Source organism: Schistocerca americana, chromosome 1, assembly GCF_021461395.2.
Source record: "Schistocerca americana isolate TAMUIC-IGC-003095 chromosome 1, iqSchAmer2.1, whole genome shotgun sequence".
Lineage (NCBI taxonomy): Eukaryota > Metazoa > Arthropoda > Insecta > Orthoptera > Acrididae > Schistocerca > Schistocerca americana.
The window spans coordinates 663,679,797-663,700,131 of NC_060119.1; the positions used below are offsets into that span (position 1 = coordinate 663,679,797).

General features: G+C 39.5%; 1 protein-coding gene across 1 annotated transcript in view; it reads left to right on the forward strand.

Moving 5' to 3' along the window:
- LOC124544638 (ionotropic receptor 25a) overlaps window positions 1-20,335 on the forward strand; it is a 424,769-nt gene that overhangs the window by 119,371 nt on the left and 285,063 nt on the right. The window contains exon 6 of the mRNA XM_047123253.1: window positions 6,758-6,981. Within this exon, the coding sequence (XP_046979209.1) occupies window positions 6,758-6,981 (224 nt within the window). The remainder of the gene's footprint in view (window positions 1-6,757; window positions 6,982-20,335) is intronic.

Sequence of the window (20,335 nt, forward strand, 5' to 3'; positions counted from 1 at the left end):
TTTTTGTGTTAACATACACTTTTTTAAATGGAACAATGCCTACTGATGTTAACAAACTAAAATTAGATAAATTAGAATGTCAATGATGTTTGTTGTGGGGTTCTAGTGTGGGTCGTTTACGAGGTATCATCTTTGGAAAAGTTCCCACACCAATACTTGTACAATATATGTGGTAGCACACACTGAAGAACAACATACATGCATAACTAGTTATGTGGATTGTGACCAGTAATGAGTCAGTTGACCATCGCTGACTGTATTCAGAATGATCACCAGCAGCAGCAATACAGGCTTCTAGTTTGGTATGGAATGACTGCTGTACATCTGTTGGCATTTCAGCAGAGATGTCTAAGCAGGCTGCAACAATGCATCATTGCGTATTATCAGGTGTAGTTTGTATGTTCTCATAAAGGGCATCTATCAGCTCTCTCACAGAAAAAAAAAGTCTATAGGAGTCAAATCTTGGAAATGGCAGCCAAGATGCATGTCCTCTGCATTGATTTGGAAACAATTCATGAAGATATTCTGTAGTATTTTGTGCACTATGTGCTGGACAGCCATCATGTTGGTACCACAGGTTCTTCCTAGTCTTCAGAGGAACATCTTCTAGCAGTCATGAAGGTTGGTCTGTTATGAGGCTGCATATTTGTGTGCGTTCAGTGTTCTGTCTCTGAAAAATGAGTCTATGAGCTAAATAGTTTACACTCCATGGATGCTGACATTCCACCTGATGAAGCCAATGGGGCTTGTCAACAGACGAATAATGCACATTTTGGCAGTTTACCTGGATGACTAGTAAATGTGATTTCATCACTGAACAAGATACATGTTACATCTGATGTATTCTCTCTTAATGCCCATGTACAGAAGTTAGCATGATTCTCATAATTGTTTCCATGCAGCTCTTAATGGGAGAGATCTAATAGGGATGGAATCTATGTCAATGGAAAATACATAAGACACTTGCCTGACTTACGCTACTTCCTTGTACGATTGCGTGGGAGCTAATGTGCAGATCAACTGCAGCAGTGGCAAGAATATTAATTTCCCTCTTTTCTGTCATCACTTGTTTCCTTCTGTTATGTTGTCTAGGAGTTACACTATCACTTTCAGGCAACTGGTCGAAGAGCTTGGGAGTAGCATTAGGAGTGATTTAAAATGGAATGACCATATAAAATTAATCGTCGGTAAAGCAGATGCCAGACTGAGATTCATTGTAAGAATCTTAAGGAAATGCAGTCTGAAAACAGGGGAAGTAGGTTACAGTACACTTGTTTGTCCGCTGCTTGAATACTGCTCACCAGTGTGGGATCTGAACCAGATAGGGTTGATAGAAGAGATAGGGAAGATCCAATGGAGAGCAGCGCGCTTCGTTACAGGATCGTTTAGTAATCTCGAAAGCATTACGGAGATTATAGATAAACTCCAGTGGAAGACTTTGCAAAAGAGACACTCAGTAGCTCGGTACAGGCTTTTGTTGAGGTTTTGAGAACATACCTTCACCGAGGAGTCAAGCGGTATATTGCTGCCTCCTACACATATCTCTTGAAGAGACCATGAGGATAAAATCAGAGAGATTAGAGCACACACAGAGGCATACCGACATTCTTTCTTTCCACAAACAATACAAGACTGGAATAGAAGGGAGAACCTTGCGGAGTATGGATGTAGATGTAGATGTAGATAAATAATACTGAGATGGTTGACGTCTATTGGGATATCTTCCCGCATACACTGTACAAGAATGAACTGCATTCTCAAGGAACACACAAGCACACTGTAAGCAAACATAACTACACTATACCTAGCAACTGCACGTGTTGAATTTCACAAACAAGTGTGGCAGTGGAATCTTTTCAAAATATGGGATCTCATAAAGGATTTGCACTATAATCCTGCAACAAACGCAACCGACATTCCAATTTAACCTACTTTTAGTTTGTTAATGTCAATAGGCACTGTTCCAATTATAAAAGTGTGTGTTTGCAAAAAAGTTTTGCTTTATAATTATTATTACAATCTGTTTATTGGCTAACAGTATGAGCCTCTGACTACCAATCAATTCCGCAAAAACCGCAATTCAGTAGCACTTTCCTTTTCTGCAATATTTGTGGTGTGAGTTTTAGGTTATATATGTCACAAAAAAAATCAACAGACCTAGAAGAGACAGTATCATGTACTTTTATATGTTCTTCTTAACAGGATTTAGTTTACAAATTGTACTTTTAAGTCTGCATTACACGCACATTTGTTGACAAAACTGTGGTAGCTATGCTAACAGTGTTCTGTTTTTATTTAAGGAACTATAATATTCTTTTTGAATGCAAGTTTAAGGAAATGTAATGCTATTTTCACAAGCAAACTTTGAAGACCTTGCTAGGTGATGATGAAACGGTTTCCATACAGTACTGTTAGAGTAGTAACTATGCAGCTAAAATGAGGCTAAATTCAAATATGTATCATTAGTCATTATGTATGTTATATTCTGCTATTAAGAGAAGTTTTGTGCTGGAATAGAAGGACCTATCGTTGATGTTCTTCAACAGAAACATCCAGTAGCAAAAAGGTTGTAGAACTTGGAATCACTCTTAAAATCCCTCTGTGTGGTAAATACTAGAACGTAGTGAATATAAAACCTGTTACATCGTGCATAAAGTAACTTCAGCTTTGAAACAAAACCAAATTTTACATCATCATTTTTGACTAAATACAGTTTTGAAGCAACTATAGACAAGAAGTATGGCTATATGGAAATTAAAGTGTTAGGAAAGTGAAGTGATTCTTTAGATGCCATGAATGCTTACATGAAATTTCCAGAAGTACAAAGGAATTATACAAAAGGGGATGATAAGGGAAGTAGACATACATATAACAACAATAAGTGCAGTGGCCTAAGTGATAAAAAGAGAAAGTTACTAGTTCCGGGTGATAGCTATGGAAAAGATATTTAAAATAAACTAAATGAAATTAACTTCAATGTGACATCTTTCATAATACCAGTGTACCTATGTGTGGAGTAATAAATGACTACAACAAGCAATCTGAGCCACTACTAGAAAAATGATGTGTGCTTCCGTTTTTTCTTTCTTTTTTTAAAAATTTATTTGTGTAAAAAACATGAGGCTCTAATTATGTGTATCACAGTACTGCTAAGCAGATAGTCAGAGCAATAGTGGTAGGCCTAAATAATTAACAGAATGTTAACATCATCCTTTTGAATATACCTACTCAATAAGACTTAATTCATACTTAATATGTAAACAAAGAGATCAAGAACACTAATTGGAAACTGTAAAAATGTTTGATGCATGTCCAAATAAGTCTTTTCTTGAACATCAGTCCCTTAAAAGAACTCATTATATTGGGCGCACTGGAAAGCAATTTATGTGTCAGCAATTCAATATAAAAAAGTTCCAATCCACAGACTGTGTTAAAAATGAAAATAGAGGGGCAGCCAAAACCACACTCTTATGCTGAGGGTGTGATGGAGAAAAAAGATTAACAGTTGGCCATTGAGAGGCAATGTAAGCTGTAAATAAAACACTCGCCTATGCTGAAGTTTTATGCTCACCAACAACCATAACGTCACCTATAAGACAAGGAAAATCATCAACAGAAGAAAATACAACAGCCACATTGAAAGCACATGGAACAGCAGGTACACAGAAAGTACTGTGATTTTCTTATCTGAAGAATTTTTAACCAAAAGCATTAAGAAGAAGCCTCTAAGATAAGTCACACCTCAATGAACTAGTATACCATAGGGGAAAAGATGACTTAAAACATTTAGATGTAAACATACACGTGTTTACTGTAAGAATTTTACAACAGAATGTGCAATAGGTGCCAAGTAAATTAGATTTAGGTACTGGTAGCAGCAGGACTACTATATGTTTCTATTACAAGGGAAGTTGGTTTAAGAGAAAACGAAATTAGTGTTTACAACATAACAGCCTATAAGAAGCTGACTTACTTCTGCAGATATGAAAATGATAGTGGATGGGTTATGGTATATATACACAATGAAATGAAGGATTGCATTCCATGGTCAGTGGGTAACTGTATAGAAATGTTATTTGAATAAGCAGCAGCACAAAGTTCAAAGGGGAAAAGTGTGTGACATTAGAGGCATACAAATCACCGGTCAGATGAATTGTCTTCTAAAGCAGCTAGATGTGGTTTTAGACAAGGGTATCAGGGAATTTCCTTACATAATTGTAGCAGGTCAGATAAATATTACCATTGGAAAAGACAATTGTTCTACAAGGAGATTCAACGAGCTAATCAACACCTGTGATGTTGGTCCCATAAGTGCAGTAAAAATACAGACACTAATGGATCATGTAGTTACACACTTTATATTAAAGACAAAAAGTAAAGAAAGGTCTTAAATGCAGCCATTTCAGATCACTACCCATCAGAGGGTATTAGTTGAAGTTATCAGACAAGATAGCAAGGTCTAAAAAAACCTTTTAAATAGTTGCAGCAGATCTATGCAGGCTGCAAATATTACTGCAGTCTGAAGTCTAGTATGACATAGGTTTCACAGGAAACATAAATAAGGGATGCAAAATATTTTGCAAAAAATTAATCTGCTACATAAATCTTGCATTCCAATAATATGTAGAAATACAAATGTTAATTACAATAATAGCTCAGTCACAACAAATGTAATAAAGTAAAACTAACACAAGAACACTGTGATACCTATATGGACAAGAAGAAGTCATATAATGAAAAGATGAGAGAAACCAACATCAAGTAATACAAGAACAAAACTGCAGTTTCTACTAACCTCACGAAGACCATGTCGTCCCACATAAGGAAAGAGAGGGAATGTATAGACATGAAAAACAATGGGAATGTAACTATCAAGAAGAAGGGAAAGAAAGTCATGGTTTCTCAAAAAGTTAGGAATATTTTAAACCAAAATTATTTCAGATTATGTCAGATAGTGGACAGATTAATAAAGGAACACTCCAACAACAATGGATAAAATGAAAATGTTTATTCCTTTTTCCAACAAATGGCTCTGAATTAGTAAAAATAATATGTGGTTTAAAAACAAAAAGTACTGTGGGCTACATGGTATGTCTACCAGACTAATGTTTCAACAGATAATCTACAAAAGAAAGCTCCATGAAATACAAAAAATGGAAACAATTACTTCAGTGAAAATAATATTTTTATAGATATTAACTAAACCATATACATGCAAATGCAAATACATTCAAACAAAACACATAACTGAACACTACTATTATAGCTTGGAGAACTGGATCTAAAGACACAGAAAGTTATAAATCCTTGAGGTGATAGTGGACACATCCTTGACATGAGAGAATCTTGTAAAATATGTTATTAATGAGTACAAGAATATTTATGATGAGAAAAATTTGGAGGACAATAAACACATGAACACTACTAATAACATGAAATAGCAAGCCCATTAATCATTACCAAATTTTATCATGGTCTGACAAAATGCTGCAAATGTTCATTTTCAAGGATCACTAAAGCTATAAAAGAAAGCTGTCAAATGCATGGCAAAATTATCTCCCTGAGATTCCTGCAAAAATAAATTCATAGAACTAAAGATATTAATATTAACATCATTATACATATATGAAACAATTATTTTATGCCAAAAATAAACATGCTACATTTTTAAACAGAGACATCCAAGATTATATCACAAGAAGTAAAAAGCAGTGTGATTTCAGTTGCCTGAGACTGCAGTCATGTGTGCGAGTTGCATTTATGTGTGTGTGTGTGTGTGTGTGTGTGTGTGTGTGTGTGTGTGTGTGTGTGTGTGTGCGCTTGCGCGCTCGCGCGCACATGTGTGTGTGTGTGTGTGTGTGTGTGTGTGTGTGTGTTAGTGTGTCTTTTGTTGACAAAGGCCTTAATGGTCAAAAGCTATAATTGTGAGAATCTTGTTGTACCTATCTGCTATATGGTGAGTGGCAAACTTCCTTCTCTAATATTGTTACATTCCATCTTGGATTCTCCATTGTTTGAAGTAAAAATGATTATTACATTGAAAGAAATCACCTCAAATTAAATGGCAAAGGGCCTTTGAATGCAGGATGCTTTCTATACAGCAGTTTGCCACATGATATACAGATCACAGAAAAGTATATCTATTTTCAAAACTAAATTAAAATGTCACTCATGTCAAAGAATATCATGAAGTTAAAAATTAAAGTAATATAACTGTATAAGCATTGAATTTTTTTGGATAACCTTCATTGGCTTTAATGCACGATAATCATATCTGTACATATTCATTGCTTTTAAGTTGTTATTTTATTATAAATAAACATTTTGTCTATTGATATATGTTTGAGTCACTCATTGAAACATTTTTTAAAAAAATCTGTGAGTGTGGTTATGTGTGTGTGTGTGTGTGGGGGGGGGGGGGGGGGGGTTATGGGTGTGAATGTGTTTTTAGATTTTTATAATAAGATAATCATTAATTTTGTTGGTGTATTCATGTGACTGTAATTTTTAAACTCCACATAAATGTTTTACCATTGTACAGAATGGTCCACAGACAAATAAAACCATTACTTTTACTATTATTATAAGACTTTTTTATTTAATGATGCTAGTATCTAACAACTGCATAATAATTCTACTTTTGAATTATAAATTAGCTGACTCTTATTTAACTAAAAGCAAATATCCTATAACAATAAATTCATTATTATGGAAAATAATTTAGTAAAATTTCACCTTCCATCTTCTGTCTAAACAGTCATGGACCATAAATATAAATCCTTGCTCCAGAATGTCCCAACAAGACATATAATCAATGAAATCAAATTTAAAAATATTGGAGAACAGCTATCAACATTTAAGCAACGTGAAGTGTTCAATTACTTTATTCTTGGTAGAATGGACACTGTTAACAAAGTGCTTGAGGCTGCTGCTGATATGGAGTTTTATGGTCGCCAGTTTGGATGGTATGCTGTTACACAGGTTTGTGTCTGTTGTTGTATGCTTGCTACTGTCTGTACATGCATGTTATATTCTCCCTCTCTCACATAAAAGAACCTACGAAAATTTAGCCTTTTGTGTGTACCATGCTGATTTTCACACAGAGGAATGTGAAAAATTAGCAGAAGGATTTCTTCTTCCTACATTTTCTTAAACTGACATCACATCTGTTGAAACTTTTTCCTCATAATACAACTTTAAATTATTCAGCTGAATTTTTGTTTTTTGTTTGTACTTTCTCTTAGATTTGTCATGTGACTTCACTTGCAAGATTCACTTCAGAAAAAGTTTTGTTTACTTACTTGTGTGTTCCATCATACCTTAGAATGTTACTTGGAATGGTGTGGAACAAGTTAGTTTATTTCCCTTTGTTAAGTTGCAACTTTGCAAACATTGTGGGAGACATTCTAAAATATATTTGCAATGATCCAAAAATATTAAACAACTAGCTGTACCCAACGATGCAAATGGAAAGGAGAAAGCTGTGTTTATATGGGAATTGGATATACAGTCTAATCTACTTTTCACCCATGTCTCTGTCCATCTACTCCTCTCCCTCTCTTTGTCCATCTCCTCCACCTCCCAACTGTCCATCTCCTCCTCCCCCTCTCTTTGTATATCTCTTCCCCCACCAAATCTCACTGTCCATCTCCTCCTCCACCCCGTCTCACTGTCCATCAACTCCTCCCCCTCTCTCTGTTCATACTTTCCTTCCTGTGTCTCTCTCTCCATCTCTTCCTGCCCCACTCTCACCCCTCTCTCTGTTCATTTTCTCCTCCCCCTCTCTCTCCAACAGCTCCTGCCCTGCTCTCACCCCTCTATCTGCCCATAACCTCCTTCCACCACACTCTGATCTCATCCTGCCGTTCTTTCCCCCACTCTCTGCCCATCATCACCTCCCCCTTTCTTTAGAAACCTTTTTCTCCCCTCTCTTTCCCCACCTCCTCCTGTCCAGTCTCTCTGTCCATGTCATTGTTTCTCTTTCTATGTCCATCCCCCCCCTCCCCCCCTCACCCCTCAGCCCATCTCCTATTGTTCCCGCTCTCAGACATTGAGCCTTGTTTATTGTTATTGTAAATTCAGATTATAAGCCAATATGCTGTAATTATGACTTTCCTGTTTGAGTTAACTTTTCTGTTAGCGTTTATAAGAGTGCAAAGCTATATATATTGTCTATGGAGCAAGAGGTGGAGCAAACAGAAAAATAGACAAGTCAGAAAGATATGGAAAAGTAAAAGGTATAGTTACTGAGGAGAAATGCTAAGACCGAAGAAATTAATGTAAATTAAGGCCAGGTGGGTGGCGAGAACCAAGGACATGTTGGAGCACCAGTTTCCACCTGTGGAATTCTGAGAAACTGGTGTCTTTGGTGAAGAATCCTGTTGGCATGTGTGAAACAGGCACTGAGTGTAATGTTGTAGAGCACGCTCTGCAACAGGGTGTTGTGTGTTAAGAGTATACACCCTCTGTCTGTGCCCATCTCTTCTTTGCTTTATGGCTTTAGGCCTGGTTTATCTAGCATCAAACTGTAAAATCTCTGGTTATAGATGTGCTGGAATGTTTTGAAAGCCATTCTTTTGCCTATGCTTGGTTCCATTATCTAAACAAAGCATTTGATACTGTGCCAAATATATAATAATATCTAAATTTCAACAATATTGTCGCAGAAGAAGCTGAGTAGCACAGTCGCCGTGGTGTAGTGGCTATGCTACTAGACTGTTGCATGAGGGGTTGTGAGTTCAAAACTCACCTGAATTTTAATTTCTATATACATTTTGAGTACATTCTAGAAGTATCCACAAATGCCAAGAACCATTGTACTGGAATATTCTGTAACTTTATATATATCATATGTGTTCTGGGCGGAGGCATTTTGCTTTGCGCTCTTGTATGTGCAAGTGCTGAATAAACCTTCATTAAGTGAAATTAGTGTTCGTCATTCATCTAATTACACCTTCTTCTACGTGACAATATTCTAGTGTAGATGCTGGCTATTGTGACTTGTGAGAACGTACATTATCGATGACACAGTGGCTCCCATCAAGCCACGATAGAGTCGCCATTTATGTGGCGAGAAACCCAAGCTCAAGCTAAATTCAGCAGATCGCGATCTATTGGAGAAGAGGACGTTATGATGACAGCAACTGTGTGCCACCACATGAGACATCCTACCAGGTTCTCTGGTAATGACGGCCAAGATCCAAACAAGTGGCTGAAGGTATAAGAACATATAGCAAAATTTCACAAATGAGATGACACCATGTGTTTGGCTAATGTATTTTTCTACTTGGAGGGCACTGCCAAGCAATGGTATGAGAACAGTGAGGAGAAGTTCACAAGCTAGGAAGTATTCCAGGTGGAACTGTGCAAGTATTCCGGCGACACAATGACAGAAGCGCATGGCTGAAGATAAATTAAAGTGCAGGGCACAGCATCCAGGAGAAACTACAGCATCCTACATTCAAGACATCTTGAAGTTGTGTAAAATAGTGGATCCTAGAATGAAGGAGGAAGATAAGGTTGCACATCTCATGAAGGGCATTGCTGAGGACATGTATCAAGCCCTACTCCTGAAGGAGGTTTCGACAACAGACGACTTCATAAAATGGTGCCAGTATATCGAGACACTGCATCAAAAAAAAATTACACGCAAGAAGTCTGAACAGCTTCCAAACATTGTATCGATGTCTGTGATGGAGGAAGAAACTTATTTCACAAGTGTTCTTCATCAGATAGTGAGAGAGGAAGTTCAGAAGTCACTTGGATCGCACAGCGAGCAAAAAACCGAGGCACTTCAAGGGGTCATAAGGGAGGAAGTGGAACAGACCTTGAACCCAATCTCCCATCCTTTATTTCCTTTTAAAACAGTGAAAAAGTTGAGACCCAGGCAAAGTTACATTCCTACAATGCTGTATAAGGAACCTCTTTGGACACTAAGGAAGACTGGCATCTGGAGGACCCAGGATAACCAACCAGTATGTTTCCACTGTGGACAACCAGGACATTTGGTGCACTGTTGTCAAGAAAGGTGGTGGATATTTGATGATGCCTGCACCAGAAGACAACAGGCCTATCTTAGTCAACGCCAACTCTGGGATGACGAAGATAAACAAGAAGATGTGGATGCAGAATGACGTAGGTCACCATTGCCACAAGCTAGCTGTTGGAGAGGTCGCTCTCCAACATGCCGATCAAAGTCTCCATCACCGTTTAGAAGCTCCAGCCTATCACCTAGCCACCGCAACCTGGTAAACTAAAGGGTGCGACCTTCCTTGGAGGTGAGGTCGCTGAAGAGAAAAATCCCCCACTGTCGATCACTGCAAAAATGATAGGAAACTAAGTTGATATCCTCATGGATGGCTGACCAGCTCAAGCTATTGTGGACTTTGGAGCATCATATTCACTCATTTTGGAGAAGTACTGTTGCCAGTTGCATAAAAGTGTATTCATCGACAGCAAAACATCTCTGCTGAAGGTGGCTAATGGGAAATATATAAAACCTACAGGAAGATGTGTCATTCATGTGGGTATAAGTGGCCATATACAGTTCTTAGAATTTGTAGTCTTACAAGAGTGTAGTCATGATGTCATTCATGGATGGGACTTTTTAAAAGCTTCTCAGTCAATTATAGATTGTGGTCCTTGAAGATTATGCTAGACAAGATGAGATACTGTGGACAGATAGAGGCGCATCTGAGTGTGTGGAGACTATGTGTGCTGAATGAAGTGATCATTCCTGCAGTCAGTGCTAGAAACATAACTGTCATGTATCATGCCATGCGTCAACCCTTGGATTCTGTAGTGGAATGTAAGAGAAGCATACCACTGAAGAATAACTTGACTATCCCAGCCTCAGTCACCTTGTTTAAGAATGGATTCGGTGAATTGTGGATAGTTACCTGTTGCTGAGAACTGCAGATCCTTCCAAGATGCATGTGCATAGCAAATGCTGAGCCATTAATTGCAGAACAGCTAAGCATCATAGAAACCTCCCATGCTGAGTCTTTGGGCAAAATTAGCACAACCACTACGAGACAAGATCTTCTAGTTTGACTGTCATCAGATCTCACTAAGGAACAACAGAAGAAGCTACTTGCCATTCTTCAAGAGTCCTCTGAATGCTTCAGTCCACAGGTGAAGAGAAAATTAGACATATTGATGGTGAAGCACTGGATTAGCACTGGAGACAATCAACCAATAAGCAAGAGAGCATACTGTGTGTCAGAAAAAGAATGTCGAATAACTAGGGATGAGGTAGAGAAAATAATGAAGAATGACATTATTCAGCCTTTGCAGAGCTCATGGTCATCACCAGTGGTTCTCATCAGGAAGAAGGATGACAGTTGGCACTTTTGTGTTGATTACAGGAAGCTTAATAAGATAACTTAAAAGGACGTTTACCCTCTTCCACGAATTGACGATACACTAGACTGTCTGAAGGGGGCTAAGTTTTCCTCAACCATGGACATGTACTCAGTATACTGGCAAATTGAAGTAGATGTGGCTAATCGTGAGAAAACTGCATTCATCACCCCATCACCCTGGAGGGGCTTTATGAGTTTCAGGTAATGCCATTTGATTTGAGTAATGCACCAACAACTTTTGAAAGGATGATGGGTAATCTTCTAAGTCACCTGAAGTGGACGATGTGTCTTTGTTATTTAGATGACATTATTGTGTTCACAGAGACATTTGATGAACACATAAAAAGACTGATGGCCATTCTTAAGTGTCTCCAACAAGGCGGACTGAAACTTAATCTAAGAAAGTGTCTCTTTGGAGCAAAAGAAATCAAAATACTTGGGCACCTTGAGTCAAACAAAGGTATGCGGCCAGACCCAGAAAAGGTGAGGTCTATAACAGAATTTCCTATTCCTAAAAGTATTAGAGATGTGAGAAGCTTCCTTGGATTATGTTCTTATTACCGTCATTTTATCAAAGACTTTTGTATCAAAGCCAAGCCACTCCAAGAGTTTTTAAAAGCAGATACTAAATTTACTTGGGGTGGTGCTCAACAAGATTCTTTCAATGTTCTGGGAAAAGCTCTGACAACTGACCCCGTCCCTCATCTGTATGATGAGAGAGCACCTACAGAACTACACACAGATGCCAGTGGGTATGGGATCGATGTTGTTCTAGTGCAAATTTCGGATGGAAAAGAGAAGGTTATAGCCTATGCTTCTAGGACACTTACAAAAGCCAAGAGAAACAACTACAGAAAGAGAATATCTTGCTGTGACCTGGGACATGTGCAAATTTCGACAGTATCTCAATGGAAGGCAATTCACAGTTGTTACAGACCATCATTCACTTTGTTGGTTGACAGGTCTTAAGGGTCCAACAGGACAACTCGCCAGGTGGGCACTACATCTTCAAGAGTATGACATTACCACAGTGTACACAAGTGGAAGAAAACAACATGCTGAATGTCTTACAAGAAACCCTGTGCAAGACCATCAAGACTTTGATGAAGATAGTGACTGTCTCGCTGCACTCCAGGATATCTCCGTTCAGCAGAAGAAGGATGCCAAGATATCTCAAATTATGCTTGCCTTAAATTGGCCAGAGGATGTAAAAGGACAATTTAAGGTAGTTAATGGATTACTTCACAAGAAAAACTTTGATCCATTAGGAAAGAGGTGGCTATCAGTGATTCCTTAACACTTGCACTTAGATGTTCTACGGAAATTCCATGAGACACCTGAGACTGGACATTTAGGATTTATTAAGACGTGTGATAGGATCCGCCAGAGATTTTTCTGGCCAGGTTTATTTAGGAGTGTCTATCACTATGTGCCGCACTGTCGAGAGTGCCAGAGGAGAAAGGCAGTTCCTCAGAAACCACCTGGCCGACTCGTACCAGTTCCACCAGTAAAACGCCTTTCCAGTGTGTTGGGATTGACCTCAGGTTTCAGATAGATTATATAATGGTAAGACAGAGATTTAGGAACCAGGTTTTAAATTGTAAGACATTTCCAGGGGCAGATGTGGACTCTGACCACACTCTGTTGGTTATGAACTGTAGATTAAAACTGAAGAAACTGCAAAAAGGTGGGAATCTAAGGAGATGGGACCTGGATAAACTGACTAAACCAGAGGTTGTACAGAGTTTCAGGGAGAGCATAAGGGAACAATTGACAGGAATGGGGGAAAGAAATACAGTTGAAGAAGAATGGGTAGTTTTGAGGGATGAAGTGGTGAAGGCAGCAGAGGATCAAGTATGTAAAAAGACAAGGACTAGTAGAAACCCTTGGGTAACAGAAGAAATATTGAATTTAATTGATGAAAGGAGAAAACATAAAAATGCAGTAAATGAAGTAGGTAAAAAGGAATACAAACGTCTCACAAATGAGATTGACAGGAAGTGCGAAATGGCTAAGCAGGGATGGCTAGAGGAAAAATGTAAGGATGTAGAAGCTTATCTCACTAGGGGTAAGATAGATACTGCCTACATGAAAATTAAAGAGACCTTTGGAGAAAAGACAACCACTTGTATGAATATCAAGAGCACGGATGGAAACCCAGTTCTTAGCAAAGAAGGGAAAGCAGAAAGGTGGAAGGAGTATATAGAAGGTCTATACAAGGGCGGTGTACTTGAGGACAATATTATGGAAATAGAAGAGGATGTAGATGAAGATGAACTGGGAAATATGATACTGTGTGAAGAGTTTGACAGAGCACTGAAAGACCTGAGTCAAAACAAAGCTCCAGGATTAGACAACATTCTATTAGAACTACTGACAGCCTTGGTAGAGCCAGTCCTGACAAAACTCTACCATCTGATGAGCAAGATGATGAGACAGGCGAAATACCCTCAGACTTCCATAAGAATATAATAATTCTAATCCCAAAGAAAGCATGTGTTGACAGATGTGAAAACTACTGAACTATCAGTTTAATAAGTCACGGCTGCAAAATACTAACGCAAATTCTTTACAGACAAATGGAAAAACTAGTAGAAGCCAACCTCAGGAAAGATCAGTTTGGATTCCATAGAAATATCGGAACACATGAGGCAATACTGACCCTATGACTTATCTTAGAAGCTAGATTAAGGAAAGGCAAACCTACGTTTCTAGCATTTGCAGACTTAGAGAAAGCTTTTGACAATGTTGACTGGAATACTCTCTTTCAAATTCTGATGGTGGCAGGGGTAAAATACAGGGAGTGACAGGCTATTTACAATTTGTACAGAGACCAGATGGCAGTTATAAGAGTCGAGGGACATGAAAGGGAAGCAGTGGTTGGGAAGGGAGTGAGACAGGGTTGTAGCCTCTCCCCGATGTTATTCAATCTTTATATTGAGCAAGCAGTGAAGGAAACAAAAGAAAAATTCAGAGTAGGTATTAAAATCCACGGAGAAGAAATAAAAACTTTGAGGTTCGCCGATGACATTGTAATTATGTCAGAGACAGCAAAGGACTTGGAAGAGCAGTTGAACGGAATGGATAGTGTCTTGAAAGAAGGATATAAGATGAACATCAACAAAAGCAAAACAAGGATAATGGATTGTAGTCAAATTAAGTCAGGTGACGCTGAGGGAATTAGATTAGGAAATGAGACACTTAAAGTAGTAAAGGAGTTTTGCTATTTGGGAAGTAAAATAACTGATGATGGTCGAAGTAGAGAGGATATAAAATGTAGACTGGCAATGGCAAGGAAAGCATTTCTGAAGAAGAGAAATTTGTTAACATCGAGTATAGGTTTAAGTGTCAGGAAGTCATTTCTAAAAGTATTTGTATGGAGTGTAGCCATGTATGGAAGTGAAACATGGACGATAAATAGTTTGGACAAGAAGAGAATAGAAGCTTTTGAAATGTGGTGCTACAGAAGAAAGCTGAAGATTAGGTGGGTAGATCACATAACTAATGGGGAAGTACTGAATAGGATTGGGGAGAAGAGAAGTTTGTGGCACAACTTGACTAGAAGAAGGGATCGGTTGGTAGGACATGTTCTGAGGCATCAAGGGACCACCAGTTTAGTATTGGAGGGCAGCGTGGAGGGTAAAAATCATAGAGGGAGACCAAGAGATGAATACACTAAGCAGATTCAGAAGGATGTAGGTTGCAGTAGGTACTGGGAGATGAAGAAGCTTGCACAGGATAGAGTAGCATGGAGAGCTGCATCAAACAAGTCTTGGGACTGAAGACCACAACAACAACAATGGGATTGACCTCCTCAGATGATTTCCAATGTCTGCTAGTGGCAATAGATGGATTATTGTTTGCCTGATTATCTGATAGCCTATGCCATTACAAAAGCCGTGAAAACAGCCAAAGCATTCGAGGTAGCCAAATTCATTGTGGAAGACATTCTGTTAAAACACGGTGCCCCAAGGTAATTAATTACGAATCGATTGAAAGTTTTTCAGTCAAATCTTGTGACAGAGGTAAACCGTCGGTCCAACATTACTCATCACATGACGACTGCCTACCATCCGCAAACTAACGGGCTTACTGAATGCCTTAATAAGACCTTGGCCAACATGCTATCAGTGTTTGTCAATGTTGGGCAGAGCAACTGGGATGAGGTGCTACCTTTTGTGACGTTTGCCTACAACACCGCCAAATGAGACACCACAGGATTTATGCCTTTTTTCCTGGTGCATGAGCATAAGGCGACTACGATGATGGACACTGTGTTTCCGTTGCATCCTGATAACATGGATGACAATTACATCAGTCAGGTGTTAACCAGAGCTGAGGAAGCTTGGCAGTAAGCTGGACTCCACATGCTGCAGGCTCAAGAAAACAGTTGCTGAAGGTTTGTCGCAAGCCACCGCCCTGCTGTATACCAGCCCGGTGACCTCGCCTGGATCGTCACTCCTGTTTGGAAGCTTGGTCTCTCTGAGAAGCTCCTCAGGTGCTACTTTGGACCTTATAAGGTTGTAAGACAGTTGTTTGATGTTACTTACGAAGTTGAAGATTTCAACCCTGACACAAGGTGACGAAAGATCAGAGATATGGTCCATGCCCTTCAAATGAAGCCCTATAAGGATCCTGCAACCCAGGGTAAATTCAAAGCTCCAGCAACAGGAAAAACGCGGAAAGGTGAAAAAGAATGTAGCAGCAGGGGCGAACATCAGTCATCGGGAGTCGGAGTATGCAGAACTGATGACTCATTCCTGAACTAGGAGGATGTAACACTGAGACGCTGTTCTCTTAAGGAGGGAACAATATCGCAGAAGAAGCTGAGTAGCACAGTCGCTGTAATGTAGTGGTTATGATACTAGACTGTTGCATGGAGGGTCGTGAGTTCAAAACTCACCTGAACTGTGAAATTTTAATCTCGGTATTCAGTTTGAGTACATTCTACAAGTATCCACAAATGTCAAGAATCATTGTACTGGAATGTTCTGTAATTGTATATATACTGAATGTGCTCTGGCCAGAGGCAGTTTGCTTGGCGCTCTCGTATGTGCAAGTGCTGAATAAACCTTCGTTGAGTGAAGTTAGTGTTCGTCATTCATCTAATTACACCGTCTTCTATGTGACAATATCATACGAAGGACCTGGAACACATACAATAAGAAATCGCTATCCACCCATGCCAGACTTCACCACTATCATACAGTCACTCTTCCAGAAGCCCTCTACACAACAGAAACATCATCATTAACCATCAGCATCAAGGACATTGAGAAAGTGGACAGTGAAATACTCAGAAAAATATTTGGAGCCAAGATTCAAGATCGTATCTGGGTGTGCAAAAGCTCTAAAGAACTGTACTCAAGGATTCAATTTTTCATGTCAGTTGCACAGAAAAGACGATTGAAATTCTACGGACATTTAGCAAGAACGGACACCTGTAGAATGACCAAGAAAATGTTCCTTATCATCAAAGGAACTCGCCAAACCATGGCACACTGGCTAGCAGAAACCCAAAATGACCCCATGGAACTCAGTATTGACCTGCTAGATACCACACGGGCTACGCACAGACAATAAATCAACTCTCATTAGTTTACAACCAAAAACACAATGGAAAAGAATCTGAAATTGAAAAACACATGGGCACTAGAAAGAAGACAGGCCCATAGTGAAAGGATGAGGAAGCTTTGGGAAGAAAAGAAGAACAAGAAAGCTTAGAAGACCAGTGCTAATTAATGGTTCTGTGTGCTCCTTGGAGGGTGAAACGAATAAATATATAAATAATAATACCAAGTCAATGAGCTATCATTAATCAGAGTGTATCTGTTAGATGGAAAAGAAGAAGTCATTGTAAATAATTGTAGATTGAATGCTTTACCTTGTTACTCAGGACTGTCACAAGTTCCTGTTATGGCCCCTTTTCTTCTTGTAATATATGTGAATAATTTGCTAAGATTTTTGCCCTACAAGTCAGTAATGATATAATCCTTATAATGACTGATCTGAATAGAGAAAAAGGGGAAAATGAAACACTGACAACGGTTGATACGTCTGCACAATGGCTATGTGACAGTAAACTAGTATTAAATAAAACCAAAACTGAAAACATCCTTCTTTCTTCATACAGTAAGTGAAAAGGCAAACGAGTGTGGATTCTGTCAGGTTACTAGGAATTCATTAGAATCCACAAATGAAAGGAAATGTACACACATAGAGCAGTTGTGCATTAAACTGTCATGTGTGATTTACTTATTACTATGCAAATTAAAACACTGGGTCATTCAAGAACAGCTTCAGTGTTTATATTATGCTTTCTTTCACTCACTCTCCACTTACGGAAATAGCTAATGGGGCAACTCTTCTGGTGCACAAATAGTGTTCATGTACCAATGAAAAAGCAGTGAAAACATTTACAGACATTCCAAACAGTGTTATGCTGGCCACATTTCAAAGAACTAACTATACTTTCCCTCTATATTAAAGCCAGTCTCCCCTCAATGTAAAACCAGCAAGAGATTTTCCCTTGCAGAAGGTCTATTCACAATTATGGAATAAAGAACATAAGTAATATAGATTTAGAGTATTACAGTATTATGAAAAGAATAGATCACTACTCACCATAAGTAGAGATGTTGAGTTGCAGACAGACAAAAAAAGACTACCAAACATGTAAGCTTCCAGCAAGAAGGTCTTCTTCTCAAATAGACAACACACACACACACACACACACACACACACACACACACACACACACACACACACACACTCATGCAAACACAGTTCACACAAGGCTGGGGAAGGGAGAGGTAGGGAAAGCAGATTATGGATAGGGAATGGTAAAGTACTGTTTGTGGAAGCATACAGGAATGAGGTAGAGAGAAGGCAGGGCAGCTAGGTGTGGTCAGAACATTAGATGGAGAGTGGGGTGGAGGTGGAAAAGGAGAGAAGTAAAAAAGTCTGTGGGTGGGCTTGTGGAATAGAAGGCTGTGGAGTGGGAACAGGGAAGGGGCAGGTAGGTGGAGGACAATAACTAATGAAGGTTGAGGCCAGGAGGATTATGGAAATGTTGTATAAATTGCGTGGAGAGTTGCCACTTGCACAGTTCAGAAAAGCTGGTGTTGATAGGAAGGATCCAGATGGCAGATGCTGTGAAGCAGTCTTTAAAATCAATAGCATTGTGATGGGCAGTGTGCTCAGCAGCTGGGTGGTCCAGCTCTTTCTTGACCGCAGACTGTCAGTGGCCATTCATGTGAACAGACAGCTTATTGGTCATCAGGCCCACATAGAATGAAGCACAGTGGTTGTAGGCTAGCTTAGCTTGTAGATAATGTGACTGGTTTCACATGTACATCTGCCTTTGATGGGATAAGTGATGCTTGAGACTGGACTGGAGTAGATGGTGGTGGAAGGATGTGTGGCACAGGTCTTGCATCTAGGTCTATTACAGGGGGATGAGCCATGGTGCAAGGGGTTGGGAACGGGTTGTGCAGAGGTGGCCGAGGTTATTGTTTGAGTCGGGAGGTAAGAGGAATACCACTGTGGAAGGGATGGGGAGAATAGTGTGTAGGTCATTCCTCATTTCAGCGCACGATGAGAGGTTGTTGAAGCCCTGGCTGAGAATATGATTCAGCTGCACGAAGTTCAGGGTGTTACTGAGTTACTGAGTCATGAGGGTATATTTCTCTGCGGCCATACTGTGTGACTTTGGGAGGGTTTGGGTGTCTGAAGAGAAAAGGCATGGGAGATCTGTTTCTGTACTAGATTGGGAGGATAAGTACAGTCTGTGAAGGCTTCAGTGAGACACATAGTATATTTTGAAAGGGACTGCTCATCACTACATATGCGACAGCGATATGTCGCTAGACTGCATGGAAGGGACTTCTTAGTAAGGAATGGGTGGCAGCTGTCGAAGTAGAGATATTGCTAGTGGTCAGTAGGTCTGATATGGACAGATGTACTGATCTAGCCATTTTGTGGTGGAGGTCAACATCGAGGAAGGTGGCTTGTTGGGTTGTGGAGGACCAGATGAAATGAATGGGTGAGAAGGTTTTGAGGTTCTGGAGGAATGTGGATAGATGTCCTCATCCTCAATTCAGATCAAAAATGTGTCATCAGTGAATTTAAACAAGGTGAGTGATTTGGGATTCGGGTGATTAGGAAGGATTCCTCTAGAAGGCCCACAAATACAACATCTGGGGCACTGTAGTGGGTACCAGCATGGCATCATCTTATTCATGGTTCAGAACCAGTTTCTATTTCAGAAATGGTAAAAAAGAAAAAAAAAAATGTACCTCTAAATGAAGTTGTATGTGTAGAACTAGAAATTTCAGTAATATTAATATTAGCACTATTCATGTGTGGGTTTATATATATCTCGTAATATGACTTGTTCCACATCATATCGATAAAATAATCAGGAAAATGATCTACAGAACATGACATAAGTAAGTAACTAACAGATTCATTGATGACATATTTGTGATCTGAATTGAGGAGGGTGAGGATACCCTATCCACATTCCTCCAGATCCTCAATATGTTCTCCCCCATTCCCTTCACCTGGTCCTCCTCAACCCAACAAGCTACCTTCCTCAATGTTCACCTACACCTCAAAATGGCTACATCACTACCTCTGTCCATATCACACCTACCAACCACCTCCAGCATCTCCACCATGACAGGTGCTACCCATTCCATATCAAGAAGTCTCTTCCACACAGCATAGCCACCCATGACTGTCACATCTGTAGTAATGAGCAATCCATCTCAAAAACTACCAAGGGTCTCACTGAGGCCTTCACAGACTGTAATTACCCTCCCAATCACAAACATTCTGTCCCTTATCTCTCCAGAAACCTACCCCCTTCCAAAGACCACCATCTGGCCACAGAGGAGCATATACCTCTTGACTCAGTACCACCCAGGACTGGAACAACTGAATCACAATCTCAGCCAGGGTTTTGACCA